Raw genomic sequence first — 16,074 nt, 5'->3', positions numbered from 1 at the left:
TGAGACAGTCTTGACTGCAGATATGAATTAAGAGGCGTGGATACATAGTATATAAAGCCACTAGATTTCCAAGGAATTGAGTGAAGATAAAAAGGAGAAGAGAACTGAGTTCTGCATTAAGAGTTGAAGAAAAGAAGGTAAATGAAAGAATAGGAATGAGCAGCTACCAAGGTAGAAGCAAAACCAAAGTGTGGCATCCTAGCAGCAAGTGAAGAAAGTGCATTTAGAAGGAGACATTGAACACTTTGTCAGATGCTACTAAGAGATCGAGTAAAATGAGGATTGAAAAGTGGTTAGTGAGTTTAGCAACATAGAGGCCATTGGTGATCTTGACAAGAGCAATTTTGGTGGAATGATGGAAGTAAAAGCCTCTTCTAGACAAATCGATTTAAGAGAGCAAGAAGAGAGGAAATGGGGATGAGTAATGACAAATTTTTTGAGAAATTTTCCTGCAAAGGTAAACAAAGACATGAACCAGTAACTACAGAGAAATTAAGATCAAGAGAAGTTTTGTTGTATGTTTTTTTGTTACTGCACAAAAACTATTCTTTTGGCTGGGTCTTCAGAGACCTGTTCAAAGCCTTGAGTTAAATCATGGTATATTCCAGTAAGAATGAGTAGCTTTGATGGATTTCCTAATCACTTGTGTGGTCTCTACTTTAACTTCATTTGTGCATGAAATGGTTAATAATAACTGTAAAGGTCAAGAAAGAAAAGAAATTGATTACCTTTGTAGTTAGAAAACTCAACCAGGGATGACCTCTCTTCTGGGAAAAGCTGCACATCAGTTACCCTTTCTCTTCCATTTGTGGGGTTTTCAAAAAATTGTTATGTAACTGTTATCCACATGAGGCAGCAGATTTTCAACCCTAATGGTTCGTTCAGTTCCAGAAGTCTTGGGAAAATCTGAAATTGCTGAACTCTACTGTGTCCAACACAAACGTTAACAGATGTCCTGACATCTACAAATAAAAATCAGTTTATTGGTACTATAATTTCATTTCATAGCAAAAGAAAACAGATTTTAAGAAATAATTTGATTTAGAGGCTATAACTAAGAACTAAAATTTAGATACTATATTTCTACATAAATTTAAATTTCACGGTGACAACTTCAACCTATCCCACATGGCTTACTGTGAGTGCATGAGTACACAGCTCTCATTAATGGTGGCCTCCAGTTAAGACCATTTTGGCCTCCAGTTAAGACCAGTTAACATGGATCAACAGCTACCTTTCTAAATGAAATCAGATATGTGCAGCCACTTTAAGCTGATAATAATGATGATGATGATGATTATAAAACAATATTGTTTCCTAAATCTAATTTCTCTCTTCCCCCCTACCTTATTTCACCTTATCTCAGTCTCTTTGGACATGTCATTGTCATAAAAATAAACTCCTATAACTATTAAGCTCACAGGAGATTTGGGGGCACATTCACAGTGGTTAAGAAAATACATTCAGAAGTAAGAATATCTAATTTGGAATTCTGATTCAAATACTTACTAGCTGTGTGACCGTGACCAAGTCATTTAATTTTCTCTAAACCTAGATTTCTTCATCTGTAAAACAGGGATAATAATGTACTGTCTCATAGTGCTACTTGAGATGAAGTAAGTAAAAGCTTAGCATAGTGCTTAGCATAGAGCAAGGCACTTGATAAATGTTAGGTATTAGTAGTACTGAAAGTAATAATATGTATTCCCTTGGCAATTGTCTTACTGAGAGTTAGAGCACAACTTTTAATCAAAACCCACTGTGGGATGCCTGGAATCTCAAAGTAGGATACAACCGCAATTTGCAAATGAAAGGTTAATAGATAATGTCTGTCTTACCAGTATTTTCAAGAAAAGTCATGACAGCAACTTGAGTATTGGGCATTACTTCCACCCTGAAATCACCATTGGCTTCTGATGGGTCACTGACTCCACAAGCAAGGAAAGTACATTCTCAGTCATGGTGTCTTGGATATTGTGAAATACAACCAAAAGGGATGCTTGTGAATGGTCTTTTGAAAATTCATCTATTTCATCCACTTCCAATTCATCCATTTGATCCACTCTTCTGAAAAGTATTACTTTTGTACTGAGGTCTTCCAATTTAGCAATTTTTAGAGACAGAAATACTTAAGATGTTAGTTTTCATATCTGCTTTAAGATCTGAAAAGATTTGGCCTTTATATTACTTTCTGATGTTTTAAATGCTTTGGAAGGAAAGAGATTTAACTCATTGCCCTATAGAAGAAAGAAAAAAAAGAAAGAAGAAAGAAAGAAAGAAAGAAAGAAAGAAAGAAAGAAAGAAAGAAAGAAGAAAGAAAGAAAGAAAGAAAGAAAGAAAGAAAGAAAGAAAGAAAGAAAGATCGTAATAATTCTGACTAAATGATAGTATAAAGTTAAACATTATTCTTTGTAAAATCAAGTTTACCCACCAAATCACAAGGAAAAAAAATAACAAACATGACAATAAATGATAATGCTCATCCACTGACATAAATTTCTAGAGCCACAACTTATTACTGAAAAGACAGAAGTTTCTGTTACTATATAATGAAAGGGCATTCTACAGATAACCAAAATAAAAAACGCTGCATTTTCACAAAGAAGATTGGGTATGGGGTAGCCATTTATGGGGAAAATATAGATTATTAATTTAATTTTTCATTGTTTTTAACCCTTGGAAGAAAACTAAAGGAACTTTAGCATGATAAAGAAGCTTACTCTGAACTCAGAAGTTAATAGTATTTACAGTGAAGAAACAAGACAGTCACTCTCCTTAGAAGTAATGAAAAAAAAAAACAAAACAAAAACTAAAAATGTACTCTTATAATTTCTATTTCACATATTTTTCAGAATTCTTCTGGGACATAAAAATAAGGTGGCCAAAAGAAATGAGGATAAATTTAGAAATGGAAAAGATACCAAAAAAGTCATTTTTTTTAAAGATTTTATTATTTATTCATGAGAGACACACACAGAGAGAGGCAAAGACACAGGCAGAGGGAGAAGCAGGATCCATGCAGGGAGCCGGACTCCAGGATCCCGGGTCTCCAGGATCACACCCTGGGCTGAAGGTGGGGCTAAACCTCTGAGCCACCCAGGCTGCCCCAAAAAAGTCATTCTTTACAAATACTACACCCACATACTGTGAACATTTTTTGAAATCATCAACACCGTCAAGTAAGTAAAAAGACGTGGGTGCCTCAGTGCTCAGGTGGTTGGGTATCTGCTTTGTGGCTCAGGTCATGATCCCAGGGTACTGGGATGGATTCTGCATTGGACTCCGTGCTCAATGGGGCATCTGCTTCTTCCTCTGCCTCTGTCCCTCAGTCTGCTCATGCTCCCTCTCTCTTTCTCTCAAAGAAATAAATAAAATCTTAGAAAAAAAAAAAGATGGTAAAAAGACAACTCACAGAATGGGAGAAAAGATTTGCAAATCATAGTTGATAAAGGACTTATATCTAGAATACATAAAGAACTCTTACAACTCAACAACAACAAAGAAGCAAATAATCCAATTTAAAAATAAGCAAAGGATTTGAATAGACACCTCTCCAAGGATGGTAAACACATGGCCAGTACATAATAAAGTGTTGAACATCATTAGTCATTTAGAAAATGGAAATCAAAATCACTATGAGATATCACTTCACATCTACTAGAGTAAGTAAGATTTTAAGGGCTGGACAATAACAAGTTTTGGCAAGGATGTGGAGAAATTGGAATCCTCATATCTTGCTGGTGGGAATATAAAATGATACAATTACTTAGGAAAACAGTTTTGCAATTTTTCAAAAAGTGAGAGTTACCATATGCCCATATGTTTTACACCCAGATATGAATATACCCAAGAGACATGAAACGTATGTCCACAAAAAAATTGTTCACAAATGCTACGGACAGAATGTTTGTGTACCCCCAAAATTCAGGTGTTCAAGTCCTAATCCTTAGGTGATTGATGGTATCTGGAGATGGGGTCAGACGGGAACTAATTAGGCTTAGATGAGGTCATGAAAGTGGAACCTGTGTGAAAGGATTAGTGTCCTTATAAGACGATGAAAAGACCAGAGTTCTCTTTTTGCCATGTGAGAAAATAGCAAGAGGGAGTCATCTGCAAATCAGGAAGAGGGTCCTCACCAAGAACACTATCATGCTGACATCCTGACCTCACACTTTCAGCCTCCAGACTATGAGAAATAAGTGTTGTTTAAGTCACCCAGTCTATGGTATTTGTTCTAGCAGCCCACTTGACCGAGACAACAAATGTTCACAGCAGCATTTTCCATAATAGTCAAAAAGTAGAAATATGGGCAGCCCTGGTGGCTCAGCAGTTTAGCACCGCCTTTGGCCTGGGCCATGATCCTGGAGTCCTGGGATCAAGTCCCACATCGGGCTCCCTGCATGGAGCCTGCTTCTCCCTCTGCCTGTGTCTCTGCCTCTCTCTCTCTCTCTCTTTGTGTCTCTGATGAATAAATAAATAAATTAATTAATTAATTAATTAAATATTATAAAAAAATAAAAAGTAGAAATAACCAAATGTCCATCAGTTGACCAATGGATAAATAAAAAGTAGTATATCCATACAATGGCATATTATCTGACAATGAAAAGTAACAACGTTTTGATATGTTCATCAACATTGATAACCTTGAAAACATGTTAAGTAAAAGAAATCAGTGGCAAAAAGCCACATACTATATGATCCTATCTATATGAAATGTCCAAAATACATAATGTCACAAAGACTGAAGTATATTAGTAGTTACCAGGGTCTGTGGGGAGGAGATAAAGGGGAGTGACTGCAAATGCACGTTGGAGTTTCTTTGGGATGATGAAAATTTCTAAAAATGGATAATGGGGGTATCCCTGGGTGGCTCAGTGGTTTAGTGCCTGCCTTTGGCCCAGGGCATGATCCTGGAGTCCCAGAATCGAGTCCCTCATCGGGCTCCCTGCATGGAGCCTGCTTCTCCCTCTGCCTGTGTTTCTGCCTCTCTCTCTGTGTCTCTCGTGAATAAATAAATAAAATCTTTAAAAAAATAATAAAAATAAAAATAGATAATGGTAAACAATGTGAATATACTAAAAAACCACTGAATTGTACCCTTTTAAAGAGTGAATTTTATGGCATGTAAGTTATATCTCAATAAAACTCATTAAAAAACAAGAATCAATAAATCAATTCTTAGAGAAAATGTAGATAAGGACATATGAGATCACTTTAAGAGAATTACTAAATATCAGTGGCAAAAATAAAGTCTTGATATTCTCTGCCTTTGCATAAATACATTACAAATGACAATACTCTCCAAGTTATAGATATACAAAATCTCTTAATTCAAGTCCAGTTAAGATACCAACATGGTAATTTATAAAATTTGACAAAATGAGGGGTGCCTGGTGGCTCAATCATTATAGGGAGTCCTGGGAGCAAGAGCCCTGCCTCTTGCTCTCTGCTCAGCAGGGAGTCTGCTTCTTCCTCTCTCTGCTCATGTGCACTCTCTCTTTCTCTCTTTCTCTCTCTCTCTCCCTCGCTCATTCCCTCTCTAAAATAAATAAACAAAATCTTTTTAAAAAATAAAATTTGACAAAATGAAAGCAAAATGTATTTTAAAAAACAAGGCAATACCAAATGAAATGATAAGGGACTTGGCATGCTATACTTCATTTTATATATATATAAATAAATAAAATTATTTATTTATTTTTTTTATTTAAAAAAATTTTTTAAATTTATTTATGATAGTCACACAGAGAGAGAGGGAGAGAGAGAGAGAAGCAGAGACACAGGCAGAAGGAGAAGCAGGCTCCATACACCGGGAGCCCGATGTGGGATTTGATCCCGGGTCTCCAGGATCGCGCCCTGGGCCAAAGGCAGACGCCAAACCGCTGCACCACCCAGGGATCCCCAAAATTTTTTTATTTTTAAAAGATTTTATTTATTTGAGAGAGAGAGTGTGTGTGTGAGAGTGAGAGCATGAGCAGAGTGAAGGGCAGAGGGAGAAGCAGACTTCCCACTGAACTGGGAGTTTGATCTGGAACCCTGGGATCTGACCCAAGCCAAAAGCAGATGCTTAACCGACTGAGCCACCCACGCCCCTTCAGCATGCTACACTTTAAAATGCAGTCTTCCACAGACTGGTAGAAAATATTTGAAAAGACATAACTGATTAAAAAAAAAAAAACACACACACACACCAAAACTGTTATCTGAAAATATAAAGAATTCTTACAATCCAACAATAAGAAAACAACCTGATTTTAAAGTGGGCAAAAGATCTCAACAGACACCTCACCAAGAAAATATACAGATGGTAAATAAGCATATGAAAAGATGCTCAACATCTTAAGTCTTTAGGGAAATGCAATGAGCTACCACTACACACCTAGTGGAATGATAATACCAAATGCAGGCAAGGGTTGTAGAGCAATAGGAACTCTCTTATGTAGCTGGTGGGAATGAAAATGATATTCACTTTGCAGGACAATTTGATGGTTTCTTCCCAAGCTGCTTGGGAAGTTACCCAAAGCAGGAATCATGCTGCTTGGTAGTTACCCAAAAGAGTTGAAAATTTATGTCTACACAAAAACCTACACATGGTTGATTATAGCAGCTTTATTCATAACTGCCAAAATTTGGAGGCGACTAAGATGTTCTACAATAGATGAATAGATAAGTATATGGTACATTCAGACATGGAATATTATTTGATGCTAAAAATAAATGAACTCTCAAGCCATTAAAAAACATGGAGGAAACTTGTATGTATATCACTAAGAGGAACAAGCCAATCTCAAAAGGCTAACGAATGTCCAACTATATGACATTCTGGAAAAGGCAAAAAACTATGGAGACAGTAAAAAGATCAGTGGTTACCAAGGAATAGAGGAGAGGGAAGGATGAACAGCAGAGCCCAGGATTTCTAGGGCAGTGAAACTGTTCTGCAGGATGCTGTAATGGTGGATACATGTTATTAAACGTTTGTCAAAACTCATTGAACGTACAACACTGAGATTAAACTCTAATGTAAACTATGAACTTTGAGTGATAATAATGCATCGATGTAGATTCACCAATTCTAACAAACGTACCATTCTGGTGTGAGATGTTGACAACAGAGGAGTTGGTGGGGAGGAGGTGGTATATGGGAACTTTCTGTATCTTCCACCCAATTTTTTAAAATGCATCATTAAGTAGTAATTATAAGGCTAAATAGTTCTAAATTAAGAATAGATGATATGACAAAAGTACAACAAAAATTCCAGATATAAACCTTAATCTATCAAAAAGCCTGACATGAAGTATTAAGGGGAATAAGAAAGCGAAGAGATTAATGATAATTTAATAAATATTGTTGGGAATGTTAGTTTTCATTATGAAGAAAATTAGATATAAATTCACACCTCATAATCGACACCTAACCACAATAATATTAACCCTAGATGGGTTAAAAATGTTAACTTTAAACACTCTAAAGGCAGAGACACCTGGGTGGCTCAGGCAGTTAAGCGCCCAACTCTTGATTTTGGCTCAGGTCATGCTCTCAGGGTTGTGAGGTCAAGCCCCATGTGGGGCTCTGCTGAACATTGAGCCAGCCTAGGATTTTCTCTTTCCCTCTCTCTCTGCCCCTTCCCCACTGCTCATGCTCTCTCTCTTTCTCTCTCTCTCTCTCAAAAAAAAAAAAAAAACCCTACAGAAATAATAGAAGTTCCGTATTTCTATAAATCTTTATAACACATAATATTATAAATTTCTGTATATCAGTATACATTCTACATTGATATATTTATAAATTCTTATAAATATAACAACTTTTATTCAACTTCTTTTGGAATGACAACTGAATAGGTTCCTTGAGGGGAATTAACAATCCTAAATATTTATGCGCCCAATAACAGGCTTTCAAAATATATGAAGCCCAAATTTATAGAACTCCAAGGAGAAATAAGTCTACAGTTATACTTGGGGATTTCGGCATCCTTTCTCGGTAGTTGATGGTACAACTAGCCATAACATCAGTACGGATACGAGGACTTGAACAACACTTTCAACCAACTTAATCTAACTGATGTTGACAGAACACTTCACTGGACAACAAAAGAACACACTTTGTTTTGAAGTGTTCATGGGAATTTATCAAGATAGACCATATTCTGGGGAAGCCTGGGTGACTCAGCTGTTGAGCAGTTTGAGTGTCTGCCTTCAGCTCAGGGTGTGGTCCAGGAATCCTGGGATGGACTCCCAGGTCGGGCTCCCCTTGAGGAGCCTGCTTCTCGCTTTCCCTATGTCTTGGCCTCAATCTCTCTCTCTCTCTCTCTCTCTCTCTCTCTCTCTCATGAATAGATAAATTTTTCAAATCTTTAAGAAAAAAAAAAAGACCATATTCTGTCCAGAAAACAAATCTCAGTTTGTAAATTTCAAAGTATTCAAATAACACAAAGCATGTTCTCTAATCATTGTGGAATTAAATTAGAAAGTAATAGCAAATTAGCAATAGGTCCAATTACATAGATGAAATTCAGTTGCATTATGCTAAGTGAGAGAAGCAAGGCACAAAAGACCATGTGCTATATGGTTCCATTTCTATGACATTCTGGAACTATGGGAACCAAAATATGACCAGTATTTGCCAGAGACTCACTTTGAGTGAAGAAGTTGATTACAAAAGAACTGGTGGGAATTTGGGGGGTGATGAAACTCTTTTTTATATCTTCGTATCTTTGTAACTTTTTTATTTTATGGTTGTTACACGATTGTATTCATGTGTCAAAACTTACAGAACTGTACACTAAAAAGTATGAATTTGCTGTATATAAATTATACCTTAACTTTTAAAATGAAAGAAAGTCCATAGCATTCATATACACAAATAGTGTACATGATTGGAAGATATAGTGAATGAAAAAACCTCATGTACAATAGCAAAAAAAATGTTTAGAAACAAACATAACTGGAACTATTCTATATAAGAAAACTACAAACACTCTTTAAAGACACAAAACTAAACCTGAACGAAGAAGCGACATTCTTTGTTCTTGGTTACAGTATCTCAACACCATGTCAAGGTGTCAGCTGACTGCAATTTGTAAGTTTAGTGCAAATTGAATACAAATCCCAATGAACTTTTTTTTGGACACAGATCATAAACTCGAAGTCAACCCTAAAGTTCCTAAGTAAAGATAAGCACAAAGGAATAGCTAGGAAAATGATGGGAAGGCAGAGCTCTTAGGGGAAGTAGCCCTGACATAAAAAAATTTAACAAAGCTTCTCTGTTCCAGAAACAAAGTACATCTAAAAAATCTAGTCCGTGTATGATAAAGGTGGTATCTCAAGTACTAAGGCAGTGCTAATCTCTTTAATAAATAGTGTTGGCACAACTGGATAACCATTTGGAAAAAAAAAACATAACATTTGATCCATTCCTCAGATCATAAAGAATAAATTCCACATGTATCAAAGATCTAAAAGTAAAAAAGAAAGCATTACAAATAAAATGGGTGACTGTAACCTCAGTGATGGGGAAAGCTTTTAAAACATGACCAAAATCCCCAATACAGTAAAATAAACAATTGATCGATTTTACTATAAAAATAAAAACCGTTCACACAGGGCGGGGGGGGGGGGTTGGCGGAGGGGGTGGGAAGCCACCATTAGCAAACTGAGAAGACAAATTGAGAGGAAACAGCCTGAAGATATATCACAGATAAAAGATTAAGATCCCTGATTTACAAGGAACTTTCAAAAATTGAGGGAAAAGAGACCAAAGACTTGCCCGGACTAGGATGCCCCGCACTGCACTGTCTTCCAGGCAAGTCGGGGAGTACGAAGCCGCCTCGTAGGGACGGAGGCGCGGGGCTGGGTCTGCGTGCAGCCCGGGGTTAGAGCCCCACCGCCCCGGGGTTAGAGCCCCACCGCCCCGGGGTTAGAGCCCCACCGCCCCGGGGTTAGAGCCCCGCTGCGCTCCGCCCCGACCCCTCTACCGGGCTTGGAGACCCGCTGCCCCAGGTTTAGAGCCCCCGGGCTTAGAGCCCTCCACACCGGGCTTAGAGCCCCGCTGGCCCTGGGCTTAGCGCCCTACTGCGCTCCGCCCCTACCCCCACCCCGGGCTTGGATCTCCACAGCCCGGGTCTAGAGCCCTCCGCCCCCGGGTTTAGAGCCCCGCGGGCCCTGGGCTTGGAGCCCCCCGACCCCCCTCCCCGGGCTTAGAGCCCCGCCACGCTCCACCCGGACCCCCGACCCCGCCCCCCGGGTTTAGAGCCCCGCGGGCCCTGGGCTTGGAGCCCCCCGACCCCCCTCCCCGGGCTTAGAGCCCCGCCACGCTCCACCCGGACCCCCGACCCCGCCCCCCGGGCTTAGAGCCCCGCGGGCCCTGGGCTTGGAGCCCCCCCGACCCCCCTCCCCGGGCTTAGAGCCCGCCGCGCTGCGCCCCGATCCCTCCCCCCCCCCCCCCCCCCGGGCTTAGAGCCCCCGCCCCGCCGCCCGCGCGCCCCTCACCATCCTCCCGGCACGGGCGCGCCTCCAGTCCGGCTCCCCGGCGGCCTCGGGCTCGGGCTCGGGTCACGCAGCCTCCCGGCCGCGAGTGGGCGCGCGAAGGTCGGGGCAGCGGGCGTCTGGGCGCGGGGACGGGGACGGGGACGGGGACGGGGACGGGGCGCGGCCCTCCGGCTGCCTCGGCTGCTCCGCTCGCGCCGCCCGACCGCCCCCGGCCCGGGCCTCTTCTTTCACTTTCTTTTCTCTGAAAACCACGGCTGCCTGGGTGCCGCCTCTGGGTTGTATCACCCCTTTGGGACAGATGTTCGTGTCAGACCACTTTGGGGTCCGAATTCTGGGCTCTGCGGTTCTCAGGTGTGTAACCCCAGTTGGTGGAATCTGTGCTGAGCGGCTTCAGGTTATCCTGGGGACTAAAGGAGGCAAATAGAAGAGAAATACTCCTCGGATTTCTTTCCGTTACTGAAAGCAGGAACTACTGTCGGCCTGGCACGAAAACTTCCTTTTGAAAAGGAGTTTTGGGGCAACCTGTGTACGCACCATGGGTAATTGAAGAGGGTTTAGTAGAAGAATTATCTTTCTGGGTGGAGGCAAAGGGTTAAGGGAAATCAGTGAGAAATGGCAAAGCAGCCTCCCCCTCCCCTCCCCTGCCCTCCCCTCCCTTCACTTCCCCTTTCCTTCCCTCCCCTCCCCACCCCTCGCCCTTACCATCCGGCCTGGAGGGGCCTGGGTAGGTGCGGACTGAACGTGTTACCCCAAGGCAAGTCCAGCTGTCCTTTGCTAGAATGGCCAATGCTCAAGGGAAGGGTTTGGGGTGGAAAGGAGTATGAGCTTTATCCAAGGGGCCCGCCACCTGGGGAAAAAGCAGACTCCTATCTAAAAACCAGCTTAAATATTTCTTTTTAAAGAAAATCAATTAAAAAAGCAGTTAATCGGCAAAAAGGGGGAGCACAGTGGTCTGCAACACTTAATTTCATGGAGATTTAAATGGTGCCAGCTACAGGTGTGATGTTATTACCGTGCTGGGTGCAGAGACGTTGTGTATTGGTCCCCCCCTGCACCCCCCTCCGGGGGGGAGGTTGTGCAAGAGGGTTTGGTTCTACCTCTTTCTAGGAAGCAACGCATGATAGATGTGCAAAGAAAGGTTTAATCAATTATGTGGCCTAAAGGTGCTTGCGAAAACTTGAAGACTACTAGATTGGCAGGAGGGGTGGAGGCGGCAGCTCCAAACCTGGTAAGAGCCATACACCTACAGGAGAGAGCCCTGCCTGGGAGCCCTGGCTGCGTTCTGGACTCAGCAAGGGAAGCACATTTCCCAAATCAGTTCCCACTGAGTCCTCCTACCTTCCTGTCTCTTGCTGGTACTTTGCGTTGCTGAACTCAGCCCGCCATCAGGGCACATAATGGAGCTGATGCACCCCAGGCCGTGGATTTTGATATCACATCTACATTTTAAAAAGATATGTACGGAGTATTAGGAGCACAAGTAAATAAAGGATTCATAATTTTAAGACAAGACTGAAGGAAAGTTTCCACAGTAGTGGCATTTGGGTGAGACTTGGAATGAAGAGTAGGACATTTCTAAGTGGAGAATGACGCAGAGGGGCATTCCAGAGAGAACAGAGCAAAGGCCAGAAGAAGCAAAGAATAGATCGTGGTTTGGAAAAGCTGATAGTCTGCTGTGAGTGGGGGCTTGGGAGTGGGAAGTGGGGGCTTGGGAGAGAGGAAGGGGCATGAGGTAAGCAAAACCATGAGAAATCCCTGACGGCCATGCTGTGGCATCTGAACTCTATGTTCTAGGCCAGTGGTCCTCAAAATGTGATGCCCCGACCAACAGCAACAGAATCACCTGGAACTTATCAGAAATGCAAATTCTGGGGCCCAATCTCACATCTACAGGGTTAGAAACTCTTGGGGGGGGGTCTTAGCAATCAGTGTTTTATTGACACCTCCAGTGATTCTGACCCAAGATCAAGTTTGCTCTAGGCATTGGGGAGTTACTGAAGGTGTATTTCAGAGGAATAATGAGATCAGAGCTATTGTTTTTGTTTTTTTTTTTTAAATATATTTTTAAGATTCACTGATTTATTTTAGAGAGAGAAAGAGCATGAGTGGGAGGAACAGAGGGAGAGGGAGAGAGAATCTGAAGCACACTCCATGCCCAGCACAGAGACTGACGCAGGGCTCAATTTCACGACCCTGAGATCACAACCTGGGCTGAAACCGAAACTGAGAGTCTGATGCTTACCCTACTGTGCCACCCAGGCACCCCAGAGCCATTGTTTTTCAAAAGGCAGTTTGAAGTGACATGAGGAGAGGGGGGTGGAGACTGAGAGTCTTTAGAGGGTATTTTATTCATTCTGGTGAGAGAACTATGGACATGCCAGGTAGACAGTGAGAGTTGAAGTGAAGGAGAGGCAGGGCTGGTGATGATGGATATGCAGGAAACAGGATGGGGAGAAGTCAAAGGTGCCACTAAGGCCACATTTTAATGTGCTATAAATGTAATAGATCTTACATTGTCTGTTGTTTTCCCAGGAAGTGAAACTGAGTTTTCTCCTCTATGAAATAAGACATTTAAACGAAATGGGTTTTACACTCTCTTTCAATCCATATGTCAAGTGAATGAAGCTTCTGAGTGATAGGATAGATCTTTGCAAGGCTCTGTGTGGCCAGGGTGGTAACCTGGCCTGGTAGTGTCAGAACTGAGTTGAAGTATAGGACACCCAACTGATGTTAGAGAATTGCTTGGATGTATGGAGGCCCACACATGGGAATTGGGTGCAGAAGCTTTCTGTCTTTAGAAAACATCAAATATCTTAATACTATTTTCTCTCTTTTTTTAAGATTTTATTTATTTATTTGACAGAGAGAGAGCACGCACAAGCACGGGAGCAGCAGAGAAGAGGGAGAAGCAGGCTGTCTGCTGAGCAGGAGCCTGATGCAGGGCTCCATCCTTGGACTCTGGGATCATGATCTGAGCCAAAGGCAGGTGCTTAACTGACTGAGCCACCCAGAGCGCCCCTCTTAATACCAGCTTCAATTCTTTTTTTCCTTTGGAGAGAAGGTGTCCTGATTTGATGGTACCCAGTGAAGCATCTGGGTAATCCAACAGTGACGCTGGAAAGGTGAAAAAGAAACTGTAGGAGCAAAGAGGGGGCAAGTGTGGTTTGATAGGGTATGACATCCGCTTTCCCTAGGAGAGAAGAGATGAAGCTGGTAGCCTACTTTTATCTTTGTAATAACCTCTGTGTTAAGGAGAAACAATACTAAGCCATGTGATTTCCACCACCCAAAGTGGCAACAGTGAAGTCAGTCCTGTTCCATTTTGCTGTGATGTTATTTAGCAAATAGCTACACACAAAATCAGCTGCAGACATCTGTGCAGCACATGATATACCTCTACACTGCTGGTGTTGTAGAGAACTCCCAGAATCTCATCCTAAGGGAAGAGAAAAAAGGAGCAGGAGAGGAACACAGAAAATATGTTCCTAATATGGATACAACTTTATTAATTTTTAAGATACTATTGATTTATTTATTTGAGAGATCGAGCACACGTGCTTGAGAGCATGGGGAGAGGGGCAGAGGGAGATGGACAAGCAGACTCCACAATGAGCTTGGAACCCCATGCAGGGCTCCATCCCAGGACCCAGAGATCATGACCTGAGCCCAAATCCAGAGTCAGACACTTAACTGACTCAGCCACCCAGGCACCCCTGGATATAACTTTATTTAAAGCAGACACAGATGATAATACCTTCCACAGAACAAGAGCAGTAATCCAAAGGCTAGGATCCAGAACTTAGCAGGACCCAGAGTTTTGCTTTCTTGAAGCAAATTTAGCTAAAAGATCAGCAGACCCAACAATCATAACAGTAAAGACTTTCATGAATCATCAAAAACTAAGTGAATAATCTGATTTTTAAGAAAAGACCTATCACTTAAGCTTTCTTAATTCTTGGAAAAAGGAAAAGATCCTGGGTTTTTAAGTTCTTCAAATAGGACATCATCCTTGGAGGAAATCTACTTTGAGCACTGTGCAGGAATCCATTTCTGAGAGAAGCCCGGGATAATGGGAACTCCTCAGCCTGCTCCTTGGAGAAGTCTCCTGCAGGAGGCAGGGTAGCTTGGGGGTGTGGAAGCCCTAGGGCCGCACTACCTTCTTCGCATCCCAGCACTTCTACTTATAAACTATGTGACCTTTGTCAATGTACTTCTCTCTATGCATCAGTTTCTCAATTATAAAAAGGGGGTAGCATTAATAGTCTCAATCATAGATGCAAAGCCCTTTATCAAGAGGATAAAAAACATCCATAATAAATATTAGCTATCGCCATCTGATTAACAAATGTATACCCATGTATATGGGTATTTTTAGGAAAAGAAAAAGACCTCTTGTTCATCTGTTTCGGAGAGAGGCTGGGATGTGGATAACCAGATAATTGGCTAGTATAATTTTCTTCAGACTTAGAGAACCATTTAAAAGCACATTTTGACATGCCATATATTCCTAATAGTAGATCCAACTCACCTTGTCTCTGTCCAGAGAGAGCACCACGGAGAAAGATTATGAGGGAGAAAATAGGACTTGGTGGGACTTAATAAAAGAATGGAAAAACTGCTATGGTGGGGGCTATACTACTGAGAAAGGGATGGTCTTTGGAAACTAAAATAAGGTTATTTATCTGTTACACGGGAAGCAGGGTACACCTAAAAAAGTACAGTAATATCCAGAGAAAAAGAGTGTTCAGAAACATGTAGTATTAGTATGACGGGGTAAATGCACCCCATATGGCAGATTTTAAGAATCAGGAGGGAGCAAGGACCAAATTAGAGGCCTGGTCAGAGTTCAGAGGCTCAGTGTTGTGGAGTAAGAAACTCAGTTTCCCTAATCAGTGGTGAAGTCTCCAGAAATGGCTTCCTTACTTGCCTCTGTCAGAGATGTAGGGAACATATATTCCTATGCTGGGCTATTAGTAACCTGAGTCAGGCAGCAAAAAATTATGAAGCACCAACTGTGTATCAAGCTCTGTGTTGTGAAAAATAGCCTTATTCCATTTATTACCAAAGGTTGCCCAGTCTCTGCTTCTGGCCCCTTTTCTGGCCGTGGTGAGGGTGGTGGTGGTGGGGAATGTGGGTCTCTAATTTTCCATAATCAAAGCCTTCTTCCCCACCCCCGTCCACACTAGGATTTTACTTATAGGGTACTTAAGGAGCAAACAAAGAAACAAAAGGCTACCTCAGAAATGGCAATAAAAAAAGAGTATCAATTGACAGGGACGCCTGGGTGGCTCAGTGGTTGAGTGCCTTCGGCTCAGGGCATGATCCCCGGGTCTTGGGATCAAGTCCCACATTGGGTTCCCTGCTTCTCCCTCTGCTTGTGTTTCTCCCTCTGCTTGTGTTTCTGCCTCTCGCTCTGTGACTCTCATGAATAAATAAATAAAATATATTTAAAAAATTTTTAAAAAAGAGTATCACTTGTCAGCTACCATTTCAACTGAAGAACACAGATGATTTCAGACCCACGACAGTCCACCCTCTGCTCCCCCAAAGATGACCCAAGAATGAGGCACAATACATATAAAA

The 16,074-nt window shown here is 41.7% G+C and overlaps 1 protein-coding gene across 5 annotated transcripts in view; it reads right to left on the bottom strand.

The window, feature by feature from the left end:
- The window catches only part of PARP15 (poly(ADP-ribose) polymerase family member 15), a 45,751-nt gene extending 35,056 nt beyond the window's left edge, over positions 1–10,695 (bottom strand). For 2 of the 5 annotated variants that reach the window (XM_072724913.1, XM_072724941.1), the window contains exon 1: positions 10,492–10,661. Coding sequence is in view for 2 of the 5 variants with exons in the window: in XM_072724925.1 (XP_072581026.1) it covers positions 10,492–10,494 (3 nt within the window). In the remaining 3 variants the exon portion in view is untranslated. Of the gene's footprint in view, positions 1–10,491 lie in introns of all 5 variants that reach the window. The other 3 variants (XR_011994998.1, XM_072724925.1, XM_072724956.1) reach the window with 3 other exon arrangements.
- Positions 10,696–16,074: the final 5,379 nt, after the last annotated feature.

The sequence above is a fragment of the Vulpes vulpes genome, chromosome 1, assembly GCF_048418805.1.
Source record: "Vulpes vulpes isolate BD-2025 chromosome 1, VulVul3, whole genome shotgun sequence".
Classification (NCBI taxonomy): Eukaryota; Metazoa; Chordata; class Mammalia; order Carnivora; family Canidae; genus Vulpes; species Vulpes vulpes.
The sequence above is the reverse complement of the archived record's forward strand: the minus strand, read 5'-3'. Positions and strand labels throughout refer to the sequence as shown.